This window comes from Ochlerotatus camptorhynchus, unplaced genomic scaffold (genome assembly GCF_037179485.1).
Source record: "Ochlerotatus camptorhynchus isolate MF236.1 unplaced genomic scaffold, CSIRO-AGI_Acam_v1.1 ptg000067l, whole genome shotgun sequence".
In the NCBI taxonomy this organism is placed as follows: Eukaryota; Metazoa; Arthropoda; class Insecta; order Diptera; family Culicidae; genus Ochlerotatus; species Ochlerotatus camptorhynchus.
In genome coordinates, this window is record NW_027040557.1 from 684,426 (window position 1) to 699,492 (window position 15,067).

A 15,067-nucleotide genomic window follows, 5' to 3' on the forward strand; every position below is an offset into this window, starting at 1 on the left:
AAAATATCGAATAGAAAAAAATTGTCATGTAATTATAATGCAAATCAGTGCAGTTTAGTGAATAATTTGTCGAAACTATAAATTTAGAAAGTTCTACAACAAGGCGAATGGTCAGGTAAGAATATTTCAAGAACATAAATTTCACCAAAAAACTGTTACGAAATATTGCTGATTGCATCTGAAACTGGACTGCCCCAAAAATGCAAAAAGTGTGATAAAAGTGGACGTTTCCGTCAAATCGTGTTGGGACACTTATTGGATGCATCATAAGGAATACGTGCACCGAAGATACTAAGGCGATTAGACGGAAACTCGCACTTTTATCACACTTTTTAATAAGTGAAAACGCGCTTATTTGTTCAATTTGGAGTGAAATCAAGACAAACATGTGAAAAGGGCCTTTGTTTATTGTTTATTGTTGTTTACATCAACAGGCTGGATGAAGCCCCAATGATTTTAACCTTATCAACTATGGTAAAAAAAACACATTCAAGCATGGTCATAACATAAAAAACATTAAAAACCGTATATCTTATAGTCAATATCTTAACTCCTGCCTGCGAAAAACAGAAGAAAACTTTCGACGAAGCGCATCACGGGAGAGATGAAAGTCGAAAACAGATGCAACTCTGTTAAATGTTCTCTGCAGTCCGCAAATCGCACCGTACGCTCCATAATTTGTGCGACGTAGAGGCAGTCTTAGCATAAGGTTATTACGAACCGGTCGGGGTTGAACATTCAGGTCAATTTGCCTCAGGATAGCCTCACAATCTGTCCTTCCTTGTAGGATATCGGCCACGGTTAGGGCTCTGCTTGTGTCTCTTCTAGTCCAGAGAAGTTCTAGGTCGATAAGTTGACAACGGCTTTCGTAACTTGGTAATCGAGACGGATCATTCCAAGGCAATCTACGCAACGCAAAACGAAGAAAGCGACGTTGAACAGATTCAATTCTCTCGGCACCGTTGTTGTAGTTTGGGTTCCAAACCGCTGAACAATACTCAAGCGTCGATCGAACAAGCGAACAATAGAGAGATTTTAGACAGTAGATATCAGTGAAGTTTTTAGCTATCCTAAAAATGAACCCTAAAGTTCTTGACGCCTTATCAACAACATATGCAATGTGTTGCTTGAATGAAAGCTGCGAATCCAAGATCACACCCAAGTCTTTCACCTGATTCACGCGTTCGATTGTCGAGCCAAGTAGGTCATAGCTAAATATTATCGGTTGTTGTTTTCGTGAGAACATAATAGCGGAGCATTTGGCTGGGTTCACTACCATTCTGTTTAACCTGCACCAACTAGCGAATATATTCAATTGACGTTGAAGAAAGTGACAGTCAGCAATGGAGCAGATTCGTAGGAAGATTTTGAGGTCATCTGCATATGATAACCGAGGAGCTTCGATGACCAGATGCACGTCGTTGAAGTACAGTATAAAAATTAACGGTCCCATGTGGCTTCCCTGAGGTATACCTGATGTGGCGAAGAAGCTAGCTGATCTGCAATCTCCTATGGCAACTTTTAGTTGCCGACCGGTAAGATATGACCGAAACCAACTCAGAAGATTACCGCATATATCGAGCCTGCCGAGTTTAGCAATCGCAATAGCAAGGTTCAACTTGTCGAATGCTGCGGATAGGTCTGAATAAATAACGTCCGTTTGAACCCGATCCGACATGCTTTCGGTTATATACGATGTGAGACACAGCAGATTGGTAGTTGTAGAGCGGCCGACAGTAAACCCATGTTGATCAGCACTCAAATGCTGCTTGCAATGGGACAGCAACGGTTCCATAATCACTAGCTCGAATAGCTTCGAAACGGCACTTAACGATGTAATTCCTCGATAGTTATCCATAGCTCGTTTCCTTCCTTTTTTGTGGACGGGAAACATGTGCGCAAATTTCCAGCAAGATGGAAATATGCCACCTGAGAGAGACATTCGGAACAGGCGAAGAAGCGGAATTAACAAGCTAGCAATGTCTCTTAAAAAATACAGATGGAACTCCATCAGGTCCAGGATTGAAGGATGACTTGAGCAGAGTCGCGGCCTTAGAAATCATTTCTGCATTAACATCAATTGCACCCAGCGTTTGATCGTTCACTGGAACGTTCCTGGCAGCCAGGTTAACCAGAATGTATTGAGTAATTTGCAGCAGGGAAGATTCATAAATGAGAGCAGATTACGCACCAATCATTTTAAATCCTAATCAGCTACACGCTATTTCAAAACTACCCAAATTTGGGAAGAATTCACTCAGATCTGTCAAAACTGAACCTATCCAAAATTGGGTAAACTATGTTGGGAGTGACAAGTTGACAAATTAACAACGTCGATCGGATTCATGTCGATGTTGTTCATTTGTCAACTTGTAACTCCCAACACAGTTTACCCATCTTTGGATAGGTTCAGTTTTGACCGATCTGGGTGGATTCTACCCAAATTTGGGTAGTTTGGAAATAGCGTGTATACTTCTTAGGCCGCGCTTAGGGTAGACGCGACACGCGACCTATTCAAAAGAGTGCGCAGTCCTAAGCGCAAATGATAGCAGAAGCGGAACGGCAGCAGAATGCTTCCAGAGTTTTATTGCGGTTCCATTAGTTTCAGTAAAACTTCAGGAACTTTTCAGAAGTTCTGAAACTTCAGAACAGTTCGGAATTTTGGGTAGGTTCCGATAAATTAAAGGCAGTTTCATTAGCTTCTGTTCTACCCGAGAACCCGGGAATCTCAGTAAAGCGCAGAGAACTCCAATGAACTCAAGGAAACTGAAATATTTTGGAAACTTCACAAGCTCAAAGAACTTTAAAGAAAGTTAATGGTTTTCAGGATAGTTCAATTTGTTTCAGGAGAATTGAGATAACTTTGGGGAAGCATTAGGACATATAAATTCAAGGAAATTTCTGAACCTTCAAATGAGTTCTGGGAATTTCCGAAAACTTCAGTTATGATCCGAGAGGTTCATGAAAATTTTAGAAACGTAAGGGAAGCTACATGAACATTAGGAAATTGTGAGAACATTTTAGAGTAAGTTCTGTGTTTTTTTATCGGCAGTTTCGAGAAAATCGGGAAGTTTAGAGAACTTTAATGCTGATGTTTATTAATTTTAAAAAAAAAATTAAAAGCACTAAAGAAGATCCAGGGATTTTTAAATAAGATAAGAGATTTTCCGGTAGTTCCATAATAATCAGGGAAGTTACGAGTACTTCGTGATCAGAGAACTTCAAAACAGACTTATTAACTTAAGAAAAATTTCAAGAACTTTCAAGGAGTTCCGAAGAATTATGGGATATTCCAAAGTTCAATTCAGGAATGTTCCGAAACTTCAGGAACATTGTGAGATTTTCAGGGATGTTTAATGAATATCAGGAAAATTGCTGGATCAATTGAGCATGTGAGGAGCTTAAAGGAATATTGGGCTAACATCCCTCAGAAATCTATTTGCTCCATATATTTTCCCATCTTCTCTTTGAAGTATCTTTCGACTGTTCCGTAAGCCCTCTGGCGAAGTTTCTCCCAGTGTCTCCTGGAGGTTTCTTCCGCCTTCTCCAAAAAAAAAATCAATTAAAGTTCTACCGGATGTATCTATCGAGTTCTCCCAGAAGCGTTTTTCGTCTTCCTCTGGAAGTTTCTCCATAAGTCACTCTCCGTAGGTTTTTTTTCCGACTTATTAGAAGGTTTTCCAAGATACTCCTAACTTCCCATGGAAATGGCTCCACCGAGATTGGCTTCCTATTTCTAAACTTTTCTGGCTTCTGGATTTTTTCCGAAAAAAGTTTGACAGAAGTTTCTCAATATTTGTCTTGGAAGATCCCCATCGGATGTTTTTTAGACATTTTTTTAGAACTTTCTTCAAACTTCCTTCGCAACCCTAATAAACAAATACCATAAACGAACAATAACAGTCGAACTTTTTCACAAATGGTTTGGATGATACCCTAAACACGTCGTTAAGCAAAATAACCATAACAAATTTATTAGGGAAGATCTTCTTCCTCTGAAAGTTTTGTCGGTACCATTAAGAGACTAATGTCGTTTTCGTTTTTGCGGTGTAGCTACCAGGGCGTCACAATATCAGCTTCAATCGACCAAATCGATGCGACGAAGAGCCTGCTGGCTTTCTTTTTCTGTTAAAGTCGAACAGCTTCGCAGCATTCTAGAACCTCAGTCGGCGTGCACAAACAAATGTTCAATCGCTTGTCTCTCTTTCTCCCGTCGCTCCATTGGTCTTCCTTTCAAGCTTCGGTGAAACGGATGAGCGAAAGAGCGCTCGACTTTGATAGTTTTCTCTTTCATGAAACACATCAACAGAGGTTTCATGACGTATATGACGGAAAATGAAATAACACATTTAAAGCATTTCTCACGTCAAAACACTTGAAGATTACACGTCATATTTTTAATTTATCTTCCATCCATATATTTATCTAAAAAAAATGATCGAAAACGGGACATAACGCATTTTAAACAAATTGAAAGAGCGGTGATAGAGTGTTCGTGAAAGGGGATTGAAAGCCATAATGAGGTTCGTTTAACTAGAAAATCGACGTTAGTTACATTGAAAGCGATGAGCAAAGCAACGACGAGAAGTTCCACAGCCAGCCTTTCCTTCTAAGCGTTCTGCTTTTTTATTTTCCTTTCTTGCTGATAGTCTAGCTAGGCGTTATAGAAATGAAGCGTCGAACACGTATGTATGAGAGAAACAAAACACGAGTTCATTTTAGAGCTTCGAAATTGTAGAGCCCTGGTAGCTACACTGCCGTACACCGAAATATTCTAGGGTGTAGATATATAGGAGGTTAGGTTAGGTTTTCTTTATTGAGGAGGTTTTCAGCCTTGGGCTGGTTCGTCTCCGGTGGCGTAGATATAGGATGCACCTTTGTTTACAAACAAATGATGTTGAGCTGTCAAAGACTCGCGCTTATTTCTGCTTACACTATACACCGGTACTACACCGCAAAAACGAAAACGACATAATTCAAATATTTCCCACAAGTTTCTTCCGAATTACATGGAAAGTACCTACATCTTTCGATTTGAGTCCAAAAATTAAAAAAAAATACAATTAATTAAAACAGTGAACACCGATAAATCTCGATAACTTTTTCAAAGGGACGTATCAGCTTTTGTAAACAATGCATTTGATTGCCGATTTAGCGTAACTGGTAGCTCTCCCACGCATGCTAACACTACCATCAGATAAAGGAAATTTTACCCTACCTGCTAGTGGTGTTAGTAAGCGAGTGCGAGCTACCAGTTACGCCAAATCGACGATCGAATGCAGTGTTTACAAAAGCTGATACGTCCCTTTGAAAAAGTTATCGAGAAATACTGATTTTTTAATCATTTTGATACCGTGAAAACAATCTGGCCACGCTGGTTGAGTAGCCATCTGGCGGCTGTACTGGCCACACTGTTTTGTAAAATGCGCACAGCGTTCATGCATCTATCTGGCAGAGTGACATGTGCAGGGCTTCTGCGATGAGGAAACATCCGCAGCTGTCAGCAGTCAACTCTGACAGCCGACGTCCATTTGTTCGGAAAATTTGCAAATATTTTACTAGAAAATAAAAACCTTTTAAAAGGTTGTCCTCGAGACCTCTCCGTCACTGAGTTGTGTTTCCGTGTTAACCAGCTTCGCCAGCATACCTACCGTAGGCAATCGTGATCGCCCCCGGCAGGATGGCTTTTTCGGTGCTAAGTTCGGTGGCCAAGAAGGCAACATCGAATGTTTATGTAACCAATTGTTTGCTGAAGAATGTTGGAGCTTTATATAATTCTCAGCAAGTGCGCAACGCCGGGAAGTGGTATCCGGATGCCGAGTTTGTCAGCCAGTTCAACTCGGCGGTCATGTACCCGGATGAGGTAACTTCCAAGTGGAAGATTCCTCCATGGAACAGCAAGATTGCCCCGGTTGAGAAGACGGTCCGCAATGTGAAGATCAACTTCGGTCCGCAGCATCCGGCGGCTCACGGTGTGTTGCGTCTGGTGCTGGAACTGGACGGCGAGACGGTGATGCGTGCCGATCCGCACATTGGGCTGCTGCACCGTGGAACGGAAAAGCTAATCGAGTACAAAACGTACACCCAGGCTCTGCCATACTTTGATCGGCTGGATTATGTGTCAATGATGTGCAACGAGCAGTGCTATTCGTTGGCAGTGGAGAAGTTGTTGAACATCGATATTCCTCTGCGGGCCAAGTACATCCGTGTGTTGTTTGGGGAGATAACTAGAATTCTGAACCACATTATGGCGATTGGAACTCACGCTCTGGACGTGGGAGCTCTGACTCCGTTCTTCTGGTTGTTCGAGGAACGTGAGAAGATGATGGAGTTCTACGAGCGAGTTTCCGGAGCTCGTATGCATGCCGCGTACATCCGACCAGGTGGCGTCTCGCAGGATCTTCCACTGGGTTTGTTGGATGACATCTACGAGTTTTCTTCCAAGTTTGCCGAGCGTCTGGATGAAGTTGAGGATGTGTTGACCACCAACCGTATCTGGGTACAGCGCACCCAGGACATTGGCATCGTTACAGCTGAGGATGCTCTGAATTATGGCTTCAGTGGTGTTATGCTTCGCGGATCGGGAATCAAGTGGGACCTTCGCAAGTCTCAACCGTACGATGCCTACGACCGGGTTGAATTCGATGTCCCAATCGGAACCAAGGGTGACTGCTACGACCGTTACTTGTGCCGTGTGGAGGAAATGCGTCAATCGTTGCGTATCATTGACCAGTGTCTGAACCAGATGCCGGCCGGTGATATTAAGACCGATGATGCCAAGCTGACGCCTCCGTCCCGTTCCGAGATGAAGACCTCGATGGAAGCTTTGATTCATCACTTCAAGTTGTTTACCCAGGGTTATCAGGTCCCACCTGGTACGACCTACACGGCCATTGAGGCCCCCAAGGGTGAATTTGGCGTATACTTGGTTTCGGATGGTTCTAGCCGACCGTACCGGTGCAAGATCAAGGCACCGGGCTTCGCCCATCTGGCCGCTCTCGAGAAGGTCGGAAAGCATCATATGCTTGCCGATGTGGTGGCCATCATCGGAACGTTGGATGTTGTGTTTGGTGAGATCGATCGTTAGAATGTAGACAGAAGGAGAGAAGAAGGCGTTTCAAACGAACGAACATGATGCCGAGCGGCAATTATACTGTTAGTGTTCTGGTTAATCAGCGTCATGTAAACGACTGGATACAAGAATGTTTCAATAAATGAAGAATTCGCTAATTCTAGAATGATGTTTTCTTTTTTACGAAAAGTTGAGAAATGTTCGAGGATTTTTCCAGGTATAAAACCGATTTGATTTTATGACGTTTTTCAGAAATAATGATTGTTCGGAAGGTTCTCACCAGTAGGCCAAAAGTGTCCGAAGTTCTGACGGCCTATCTCAAGCAGTGCGATGAACCTCCCTGGACCTCGTATTTTATCAAGGTAACTATTTTTTTTTTAACAAGTGACAGTGAGCATGCATAAGGGCCTATACGCGATGATCGATTCTCTTCGTCGATTTTCTCTTTTGTTAATAACTCGCTAGATTTAACGTTTCTCGGTGCGTTTGCTGTTGCTTTTGATAGCCAATACAACCTGTTACTACTCTGCATTGAACAAATTCTAGAAAATTGTTCCGCTTAGCTGTAGCAATGCAAAGAGAAAATCAATGAAGAGAATCGATCATCGCGTATTCGCCCTTATGCATGCTCACTGTCGAAATGCACCTCACGGTTAATTACTATCCATTTTGTAGTATCGCGATGTGGTCAATGACCACTTTGGACGGTCGCACTTCAATTGGCCACTGGACACGGGAACGAATTATCACATCCTGAGAACCGGATGCTACCCATACATGAAGTACCACTGTACGAAGCGACCCCACCAGGACCTCAGTGTAGAGGACAATTTTTTCAAGTTCATCAAAGTGATCAACCTGGGACTGCCACAGCTGGGGTACGGATTTGCGGCTCGGTTTCTGATTCGCCACACTGAGTGGGTAGACATGGGTGAAAAATATGGGCAAGTGCCGATTTACTTTCTGTACGAAGAAGACAAGGGGTCATCATATTAGATTATAATAATAGAACGCTTAAATCAATCATCTATAGGGTTGTTGTACTTTCTATAACATTGAATCGTATGATCACTCCTTCTTCGGCTCTGGTGCCGTGGCATCACCGAAAAGTGGTTCCGCCTGCATTTTCCAATGTTCGAAAACATATGTTAACCGTTCGCTTGGTTCCGTACTCCAATGATGAATCCGACAGCGCAGCCGAGCCTTTTCCAAGTTGTTGATCGTGATCGTACAGTAAAATTCCTTGTTTTGCTTCAACATGTCCGGTCCGGCAATGGGCGTCTCGGGCAGGGTAATCGCATCCTCCGGAACATAGAATCCTGCCTTCCTCAGCGAAGCCTTAATATGCCACCGTTCAATGACCCATGGGTGATCTTTGTTCATCACCACTGCCAGTACGATTTCCTCCAGTTTGTTCACGGTCTAGAACAAGGTATGTGAGATTAGTAGGGGAAGCAATTGTGATTCGGATTTGAACTCCACACTTACTCTCTGAGCATACGCCGAACTGTGCAGCTCCTTTTCCTTGTCTTCCTTCGCGCTAGCATACTGAGCAACTGCTTCCGGTGTTTTGTACACAGCCAAACCCGGCAGGAGCAGTTTGTTGTAGGCCACATGGGGTTTCAGCGATACGACATCCCCTTTGGAACCGATTCCCTCGACGAAACTGGTCAGCACCACCTCCAGATTAGGCTTCTTCTTGATGGTGGTATCTTCCACCAGGTCGTAAACGTAGTGTCTGCCACGAAGCTTGCCGGGCTTTTGGTTCTTCTTGTACAGGGTTGGCGGATTGCGACGCTTCAGTACGAAGGTGTTCTATACGATGAGGGATATTGCGTAAATTTGTTTTCATTAGGGCGGACAACGAAAAACGTATTTTTAACTAACTTACCCGGGTTTGTTGATTCAGGACGCGAGCCGCTGAACAAAGTGAAACACTCGAAAAAGCTTTCGCAACGTTGGCGAACATTTTCACTTGAAATTCACTCAAAATTTGCGGAAAAAAATAGGAAACTAAATCACGGGCACGTTCTTCTACAGTACTTATTCATATTATGGGATCATGGATTTCGGGAACTGTCAAAAGTTGTTGCGTGACATTTGATGAGTTACCCTTTGTTTTGTTGCATGATGAGCGATTCCGAGCGCGAGGTGAGCTACTTCTGTCCAGTCGCCGACATAAAACGTCATGTTCGATTTGGTGACATGCATTGTTTACATTCAGCGTCAACACCACGAATCAAGAGATCAAAATTTCAACTAGTTTGCGAACAAAATGATTTACAATTTGTATATTTTCGACAAATACGGAACGCTTCTCCACTACGCCGAATGGAACCGACTCAAGCAGTCGGGGATCACGAAAGATGAGGTGAGTCTACAGTGTCCATTTCGATTAGCTTAAACGCATTCACCACCCCCCAACAGGAAGCCAAGCTAATGTACGGAATGCTGTTCTCGCTGAAGTCCTTTGTCAACAAAATATCACCCATTGATCCAAAGGAAGGCTTCCTGTATTACAAAACGAACAAATACGCACTTCACTACGTGGAAGTGTCCTCCGGTTTGAACTTCGTTCTCAATACGGACACGACTGCCTCGGGGATCAAGGATTTCCTTCTTCAGCTGTACAGTAAGGTGAGTTCTTGGTTTCTATATGCATGAGCTATCCACTGGAATTAAGGATATTTTTCAGATTTGGGTCGAGTACGTGGTACGAAATCCCCTCTGGACGATTGGAACTCCGGTGACATCGGATCTGTTCAAATCAAAACTGGACGAATTTGTCAAACAGTCACCACTGTTCGGACCGAAAGTGATATAAGATTATCCCGTATGCAATAAAACAAACTCCATTATTTAGCCAATTATCGGAAGCCAACCTTTTAATTACAAGTCAACAAATACCTTTAAATACATCTTTCAATCTTGAAAAGAGGCACTTTTCAGCCTGGTGTCGTTACATACGGAAAATGGAACCACTACTTCAATTCTGAGTAGCATCCTCACCGTCATCACTGATCCCATAAGCGGCCGTGTGCTGCGCGATGTAGCAGATCGAAGGCTTTCCCATCAGTTTACAGATCGACTCGAGGATATCCTTTTTACAAAGCTCGTGCTCGGCACGGGCACCCCATACGAAAAAGTACCGATCGTCGTTCATCCCTTCAACAACCTGCTTCTTGCGGATCAGATAGGCTTGCTTCAGAAAAGTTTCCGTGATCAACTTACGCACATTTCCAAAGAAATTATGCTCGCCTTCATCCGTAATATTCAGCTTGGCCAGAAAATCCCACAAACCCTGCTCAGGCACTTCTCCGCTCTTCATGAAGATATACCCCAGAATCAGATAGAGCAGTGTATACTTTCGCCGGTAATCTTCGCTTATATCCAAGATGGAACCACAAGTAACGGTCGAAACCAGAATAAACGTCTTGTTTCGATCCGTTTCGATTAACTTGTATCCGTAGACCTGAGAATGTAACAAAAATCCATTTTAGATCCATTCGTTATCACATCACCCGATATCTCGATCCTACATCAGTCAGCTCGCTCATCGCCTGTGGTATGACCTTCGGGAAGAGACGGCTGTTTCCACCGAGGGCGTTTTTCACCAGGTCGACCTTTTTAATTGGATGCTTGTTGACCGATAGGTTCAGGATGACCTTAACCAAATTGATAACCAACTGGTCATGGTCCACATCGTCGGTGTCGCCATTCTGTTGATTCGGTGGTGTCCGTTGCTGGCTGCTGCTCGGATCCGCTCGATTACGACTTGCTTTCGAAGTAGATGGTTGCGACAGGAGTCCACTCGAACGCGGCATTATTGTATTATTTGTATTAGTTGTCACCTTTTTTAGTCAACGTTGATAATAATAACGATAGTTTTTAATTATTTTTATTTTCTTCCCTATGCGTGCCTTTATTCGCCTCTTATCAGCGTTTCTGGATGCAACAAATCGAGCGGTCGTTTTTTCCGTTTTGTTTGTTTTGGTTGACACTTTCACTGCTCGCATCTCCGATAAAAAGACCTTTTCACATTCAACGCATTCAAATGAGAAAAGGTCGAAATCTAGGCTAACATGTGAAAAGGGCATAACATTTAAATTTTAAATATAAGGGCTGTGCTCCATACACTGTATTACTAAAAAAAAATAATATAATGTTCACTGATAAATTAAATTATTCCCATTTTGCTTGGAATTTAATCAATTTGATCTTAAACTCAGTTTAATCATATCGAATGATTAAAAATTAATACTCACTTTCTAAAAAATAAGCATCTGATATTAGAGCAACCGCCCTAATAAAATATAACCATAAACGAACGATAACCCAAATCATTGAACTATTCCACAAATTGTTTGGATGATACCCAGAACACGTCGTTAAGCAAATTAACCATATAATTTTTATTAGGGCGTACAAATGAGTAAATAAGGCACATTTACCAACCTCTACACTCAAAAATATTACAAAACGAATATAGATTGATTGATTGATTGATTTCTTTATTTTAGAGACTTTCAGCCGTTGGCTGGTTCGTCTCTGGAATATAGATTAAATTTTATGCATTTTATGGTTTTTCAAAATTTATACATTGGTTCGATTAAAATTTTCGTCAAAATTATACTAAGTCCGAATAACGGAGTGGAATTCGATCAGTGTTTACTAAAATGACAGGAATAAGAACATCTGGATTCCCTTCGGAGCTTTGTGCTGGTGAAGGGCTTTGTCCCAGCGGATTTCTACGGCGCCTGTAATCTGCTGGGCAGCATCGAAATTGTAAGTATTTTTTTTAAATATTATTAATAAAAAATAAACTAATGAAATAAGCTTCCTGAGACAATTTTTATTTTCATTTGAAAACAATAATATTTACCATAAATGAAATAAAGAAGCGAAAAATACATTCTCTTGAATAAACCGTATCTATGCATTGTGAGTATATTTCGATTTTATACTATGGCACGCATAAACCATTTTTATACTAAGTTAGCATTCTCTCCCTTTATACCGACCTTTGCGTCGGTACGGAGAGTTGCTTTTTAGCGTAACTTTTATACTATTTAGATTTCAATATTTTTTTAGTGTACCATAACGCTACTTGCGTACCGGAGGTTGCTATTCAGGTGGGGGAAATAGCAATCCGCACCTTGGGAAGTAGTGAGTTCATAAATTTAGCAACCCGGTAGCAATAACGCATCAGACGGTTTCTATTTTGAATAAACGTCAAAAGTTTGTTTTGCCGGTGTGGAAAACGGTAACTTAAATTATGACTCTGATAGCAACGACCGGTGTGGAGAGGAGTGATCAAGCCAAAATGGAAACGCTGTGCGTAAGTAAAATAGTGCCGCAAATGGCAACGCCTGGTACGGTTGCTCTTAATCCCAGTTTAATCAGGGTTGATTAGATTGACGATTAACTTTTTTGAATAAATTCATTTTTGATTCTATTTTAATAATTTTTGATTGAATTTTAATCTTTTTTGATTAAATAATATATGATATTATCAGTATTGAAAAATAATAAAATTTAATACTGGAAAGATTATTTCGAATTTATAGTACGTTCAGACTACAGAGTTATAACATGTTATAGCGCTATCTTGATGGTGGTTTCTGTGTTGCAATTATTTGACAACCGTTATAACATGTTATAACTCTCCAGTCTGTACAGCGTTTTAATCATGCATGACTACTGCCGAAGTAATCATGGCTCGGACTCAATAAGGTGAAGCGGGAATCTGCATACTTTTTAAGCTTTTTTGATTTGTGTGTAGTGTAGCCGTCTGGCGGCTGTACATGGCCATGGTCAGTGTGTATGTATCACTCAATGATATTCATGGTGAAGTATTGAACATCAATACCTGGTAAAAATTGATAGAATATTACAGTTATCAACATGATTTCTAGATAAACACAGGCTTACAATTGCTCATTACAGCTAAAATGCTAGTTTTCGTAATTATGCAACTATGGGATACCATAATGATAATTTTTATTTGTAAGAAGCAAGAAGAGGTGGTAAAGTTTGTGTATGACATATAAAATTTGTAAATTTTGCTTTCAGAAGGTCACAACTAGCGATTTTATGATCGCTGATTGCTCGCTCATCGCGTTGCTCAAGGCTAGTATACAGTTCAAAGCAAAGTGAAATTTGAAGCACGTAAAAAATCATGAAATTTCACTATCGAAAAAGGTCGTGAAAAAATGGTTGTGGAACATTTTCCAATTTCCTCTTTTCGCAGTTCACAGTTCACGTGAAACGAAATCGATTAGTAGCCCTCTAGTTAAAGTGTGGACGACTGTCACCACAAAACTGAAAAAAAAAACTGTTCCAATTAATTAAATGATTTGAGTAGTAGCTATACTGAAGATCCGAGAGATGTCGCCCCTTCAGTGGTAGGAAAATCATTTTTGCAGTATGGAGAATATCAGAAAATCCACGATTTGTGACTAAACATGCTTTCACAGAAGAAAACAAATAAACGAGTTTTTACCTTATGACCATAGTAATGTACTCGTGCAATTTTTATGCATCTAAAACTGCTCATAAAGACGATAATGAATAAAAACTGAACATTTTCATGAATTTCGAAATGGTTTCCTACCAATCCCATACATTCGAAAGTGACTGGCCCTCTGGATGTGGATGATGTCAAATACAACAAAACATGATTAATTGGCATTGACGGCGACTCTGTAGCTCTTTACTCCTATGATAAAATCCATAAGCAAACATCAAACTGTGCGTGAAACATGGCGGACTTTGTACTATCCTTTCACTCCACCGAAAATTCCCATGAGAAACTGTCTGTATTTGCTGGAAGAGCAAATTTTTCAACGGTGCCGTCAGCGCCAATCGAGCAAAGCGGTGCATTTTGATGGATCGATTGAAACAACTTTTGACAGACGTCCATATTTTGACTGTATAGGGCTTTATACACCACCAGTGAAGTGAAAATCTGACAGATACGCTCTTTCTCGAAACGTCAACTTTACGAGTAGCTGCACGGCGAATGAGAACGACCCAAATTTGAGTTTAGTTCACTCATAATCGCCAAAAGTGCAGGAACTCAGCGATGAGTAAATTAGCCTCATGTTTTCCCAGGTTTTCCTGGATTTTCCAGGGAAAAATTCCCGAATTTGAGAAAAGTAAAGATTGGATTCACTCAGCCTATTGGGGCTCATGCATTAATTATATCACGCTAAATCGAGCTAAATCAGTATTCACTCGGCTGTCGACAAAAGCAGGCCACTCTCGATGTGTGCCACGCGATCGTCTGTTTTCTCGGCAGCAACCATCGTGTGGTCCTCCTCATTGTTCTTCATCAGCAGTTCTTTTGGTCGATGCGTCGTCGACTTTGGAAAGCAACCGTTTCGTGATGAGTGTGTGAGTGTTGACTACGTTTTGCGTCCATTGCTGCAATGGAAGCGCTTTGCCTCACGATGGCGTAACTGCCATATAATGAAACCACTGGAAACGGCTCCAGTTCTGATGGAGGAGGCTTTTTGGATAGTGGAAGATAAAGCGTTTATTGTGTTATACCTTTTGACTATAGTTTTAAGATGTATTGTATAGTGACCAAGAATTCTCGGCTCTGTAAAGTTAATTCGGTTGAGCTTTATCAAATAAATTAATGAAATCGAGCTAAAAATTACCCCCTCCCCCCCTATCGTGACGTTTTTCCTATACCTAATGCATTGCTTGTCACAAAATCTTAGACCCCTCCCCTTCCCTCCTTAAAGCGTGACATAATATATGCATCAACCCTTGGTACTACTCGGAAACTGATTATTATTATTATTTATCTTTATTAGGGAGGCTTCCAGCCTTGGGCTGATTCGCCTCCAAAAGGAAACTGATTAAAATTTTCGTCAATTTCCTCATTTTCCGGCAGATTTTTTAGGTTTTCCACAGGAAACCATGAGACAAATTTGCTCATCGCTGAGTTCCTGCACTATTGGCGATTATGAGTGAACTAAACTCAAA

General features: G+C 41.3%; 5 protein-coding genes across 5 annotated transcripts; 3 read left to right on the top strand and 2 right to left on the bottom strand.

Annotated features, from left to right (window-relative positions):
* Positions 1 to 33: 33 nt before the first annotated feature.
* Positions 34 to 8,126, top strand: LOC135697197 (uncharacterized protein C15orf61 homolog). Its single transcript, XM_065216829.1, has 3 exons — positions 34 to 115; positions 7,325 to 7,434; positions 7,748 to 8,126. Exons 2-3 carry the CDS (start codon positions 7,330 to 7,332, stop codon positions 8,066 to 8,068), a joined length of 426 nt encoding a protein of 141 aa, XP_065072901.1. The 5' UTR covers positions 34 to 115; positions 7,325 to 7,329; the 3' UTR covers positions 8,069 to 8,126.
* On the top strand, positions 5,499 to 7,238 carry ND-49 (NADH dehydrogenase (ubiquinone) 49 kDa subunit). Its single transcript, XM_065216744.1, has one exon. It carries the CDS (start codon positions 5,681 to 5,683, stop codon positions 7,085 to 7,087), a length of 1,407 nt encoding a protein of 468 aa, XP_065072816.1. The 5' UTR covers positions 5,499 to 5,680; the 3' UTR covers positions 7,088 to 7,238.
* On the bottom strand, positions 8,105 to 9,103 carry mRpL9 (mitochondrial ribosomal protein L9). The gene is made up of 3 exons (XM_065216823.1): positions 8,964 to 9,103; positions 8,561 to 8,887; positions 8,105 to 8,494 (listed from the first exon to the last, which is right to left on the bottom strand). Exons 1-3 carry the CDS (start codon positions 9,039 to 9,041, stop codon positions 8,141 to 8,143), a joined length of 759 nt encoding a protein of 252 aa, XP_065072895.1. The 5' UTR covers positions 9,042 to 9,103; the 3' UTR covers positions 8,105 to 8,140.
* A 196-nt stretch (positions 9,104 to 9,299) lies between these two features.
* Positions 9,300 to 9,934, top strand: Bet5 (blocked early in transport 5). Its single transcript, XM_065216707.1, has 3 exons — positions 9,300 to 9,443; positions 9,500 to 9,709; positions 9,768 to 9,934. The coding sequence occupies exons 1-3, from the start codon at positions 9,348 to 9,350 to the stop codon at positions 9,894 to 9,896; spliced, it is 435 nt and encodes a 144-aa protein (XP_065072779.1). The 5' UTR covers positions 9,300 to 9,347; the 3' UTR covers positions 9,897 to 9,934.
* A 28-nt stretch (positions 9,935 to 9,962) lies between these two features.
* On the bottom strand, positions 9,963 to 11,025 carry MAGE. Its single transcript, XM_065216706.1, has 2 exons — positions 10,612 to 11,025; positions 9,963 to 10,544 (listed from the first exon to the last, which is right to left on the bottom strand). Exons 1-2 carry the CDS (start codon positions 10,894 to 10,896, stop codon positions 10,059 to 10,061), a joined length of 771 nt encoding a protein of 256 aa, XP_065072778.1. The 5' UTR covers positions 10,897 to 11,025; the 3' UTR covers positions 9,963 to 10,058.
* Positions 11,026 to 15,067: the final 4,042 nt, after the last annotated feature.